General features: G+C 34.8%; 1 protein-coding gene across 1 annotated transcript; it reads right to left on the bottom strand.

The window, feature by feature from the left end:
- Positions 1–1045: 1045 nt before the first annotated feature.
- LOC122307967 (two-component response regulator 24-like) lies at positions 1046–2642 on the bottom strand. Its single transcript, XM_043121102.1, has 3 exons — positions 2509–2642; positions 1848–2180; positions 1046–1590 (listed from the first exon to the last, which is right to left on the bottom strand). The coding sequence occupies exons 2-3, from the start codon at positions 2124–2126 to the stop codon at positions 1411–1413; spliced, it is 459 nt and encodes a 152-aa protein (XP_042977036.1). The 5' UTR covers positions 2127–2180; positions 2509–2642; the 3' UTR covers positions 1046–1410.
- Positions 2643–3014: the final 372 nt, after the last annotated feature.

The following is a 3014-nucleotide window of genomic DNA, read 5'->3' on the forward strand; positions in this document are numbered from 1 at the left end:
TCCTATAGGTGAGAGACAAGAATGATAATGACGAATGTCGGCCACAAATTGATGCTAGCTTCGACGAACGACGTGGCAACAAAGGTCTAGGAGTTAACTGATACCATAATAGAGTTTGTGTTTGACAATTGTTTTGATGACTATGCTTCCTTGAATAATATATGGAAGCTTGTACTTTATGTATAATATACATATGATAACATTTGATAGTTGTATAAGATCAAATTTAGCTACAATACAAAATTCAGATAAGTGATTTTAAATGTATAGCTATATTGATCTAATCCCTTGAGTTTCTAATGGTTTATTCTCACTATTTTGTTTTTAGAAAATAAACTTTATTTCATTCAATAAAACCGAAATTACAGCTATAACTAATAAATACATGGAAAATCCATATTACAAACTAAATTATTCATTTGTGTGGGACTTTTCCATGCACAAATTTTTTGTAATGGATATTGTATTAACTTTTATAAGCTCTTTAATGACAAAACCTTTTTGAGATCACCAAAATGGAAGGAAAGAACAAAAACCTTCAAAACGTACATGCAGCAACACCACCAAAATTAAAGCTTCGCAAGCCTTGCGCGCGCTGTGAAAAACAATATCCGATATTCATCCAAGATCATGATTTGCAAAACCGGAGATCGCTTGAGGCGTCTGCTAGAACTGTTCCACCGCTTGTAATTTGGATGAGGAGAAAGTTAATTAGGCATGAATTGATGCATGCATGCTACATGCATGTAGTTTCTTCCTTTTTTCTTCGTATATATGTAGATAGATCATCTGCATCCGTCGCGAGGCTGCATGCATGCATGCAGAGCTACCAGCTCACTTATTCCAATCCGGTCCTCAAACCCAATGGCGGCCTAGCTCTTACTCCCAGCTTTCAAGAAAATATAAAGTCTGAATCATTCTGTACATTGGTCATGATTTTTCTACCTAATTTTTTCTTAACTCTGTTTAACTGTTTTACTCCTCCTTCCTTTTGTACTTGGGAGATATTTTCCTTTATTAATAGGGAAAAGAAAACATGGAGAAATTAGGAGCAATAATATTCCGCAGTCCGAGCTGCATATTATATATCAAAGGAGCGATAATTGGAACACTAGTACGTAGTAGTACTGCTACGAAATATAGATTTTTATTTGATTTTGTCGAAGATGCATGCATGGTCTTCCATTATTGCAACTGCATATAGTTTGCAAGACTTGAGCATGCAGAGTACTTTATTGAGGACATTTCCACTTTCTCATGTTGGAAGACATTATACGTTACATGAGTTTCTAGCACTCATTGTCTGCAACCCCCGAAAAGACAAAACAAAACAAAAACAGTAGTTTTATTTGTATAACTTCATATTCCGTCCGTCCTTTTCTTCATCCTTCTGTAGTATTTAGCAATTATTCAACATTTTTTGTTGAGCTTGTGAAGGATTGAAACCAGCTTGGGGGTTGTCAAAGGCTTCTCTTGAAAATCATCAAGCCCAGATTCCATGAACTCCTTTTGTTCTCGCTCGTCTCTTGTGCATGTCGATACTCCAGCAATAATACTACGAACGCCCATTTCTCGGAGTTTCCTCGTTGCCTAAATACATGCATATAATTCAAATAGGGAAATTAAACAAAAGAAAAATCAGTAAAATAGGCAAAGTTCACAAGAACTTTTGCCATTCTTCCCGCTTATTTTTTTTTTAAAATAATAAATTCATAATTAAGCGAAGTATCGATGTTCAATCGCATATTTAATATATGGGTTGGTTTATTCATTACTGAGCATGCATGCATATAAATGATGCAACATTCCTGAAAAAAATATATATAAATATATATATATATATATACCTCGATGCCATTCATGACAGGCATGTCCATGTCCATCAAAATGAGGTCAAAATTGTTTCCTGAAGAATGGAGATCAACAGCCTCTTTGCCATTCCTCACCACCTGATTTTGTATGCCTAGATTTTCCAACATTTTGCTGTGAATCGTTTGGTTTACAGAGTCATCGTCCACCACAAGCGCAGTGATCTTTTTTGCTGCAGAAGTACTTCCTCCTCCGACACCAGTTAGATCAAGCACTCCAATATCTTTCATCCAGTTTTCAGTATTAGTGGACGACATTTTTTTGTTAATTTCTTGATCTTGCTTCCGGCCAAGAACAATCAACTTGCTTTCCTAAACGCACAAAAAACAAACAATATTAATACTGAATTATTTCATCATCTCTGTTAGTGTAAGATTTTGAAAACCAGAAAGAGAAAACAAAAAACAAAAAGAACTTCATTTTACAAGGCCCAAGTGCATGCAAACTACAAACATGAAATCTAAAGGGAAATGAGGTCTATTCATCATTCGTTGCATGCATCAAAAGAGGAAAAAACAACATGACAGCATATATATATATATATATAACTACTTAAATAATAGCATGATCAAAGATATAATGATCTTCAGAGTGAACAAGGAGCGAGCTAGCTAGGCATGGTAGAGTAGTAGTACTTGCCTCGACGTTTATGCCAGCTGGTGTTAGATAGAAGAGAAGAAAATTGGTGTGCTCTCCTTGAGGAGTCGGAGTCCTAGTTTATAAGGGAGGAAAAAGAAGAAAATGGTGGAGATATGAGAGTATCAGCTGGATTTTGTTAAAATTATTACATGCATGCAGAATCTATTGTTGTGATCTTTTCCTTAAATGAAATGTCCATGGCAATGAATTTCAAAGGGGCATCTTAGTTTATTTGAATAAGTGACAACAAAATTTAAGAATTTTGAGCAGAATAGCATTTAGAACTTCCAATATTTACAGCTGCGAAACTTTAAATGCAAACAAAAAACTAGATAACATAATATCCCCACGCAATCCACAATTTCGTTTGTTTCCAGATTTATGTGCCTTTTTCTGTGAACAATTATTGTAGTGAAATTCGCACACAATCTGTGCAATTATTATGGACTGTTTTTAGGAATATTTGTGCTTTCTAATAAGCCCCAACTCAACTTAAATATTATAAA

Source organism: Carya illinoinensis, chromosome 4, assembly GCF_018687715.1.
Source record: "Carya illinoinensis cultivar Pawnee chromosome 4, C.illinoinensisPawnee_v1, whole genome shotgun sequence".
NCBI lineage: Eukaryota > Viridiplantae > Streptophyta > Magnoliopsida > Fagales > Juglandaceae > Carya > Carya illinoinensis.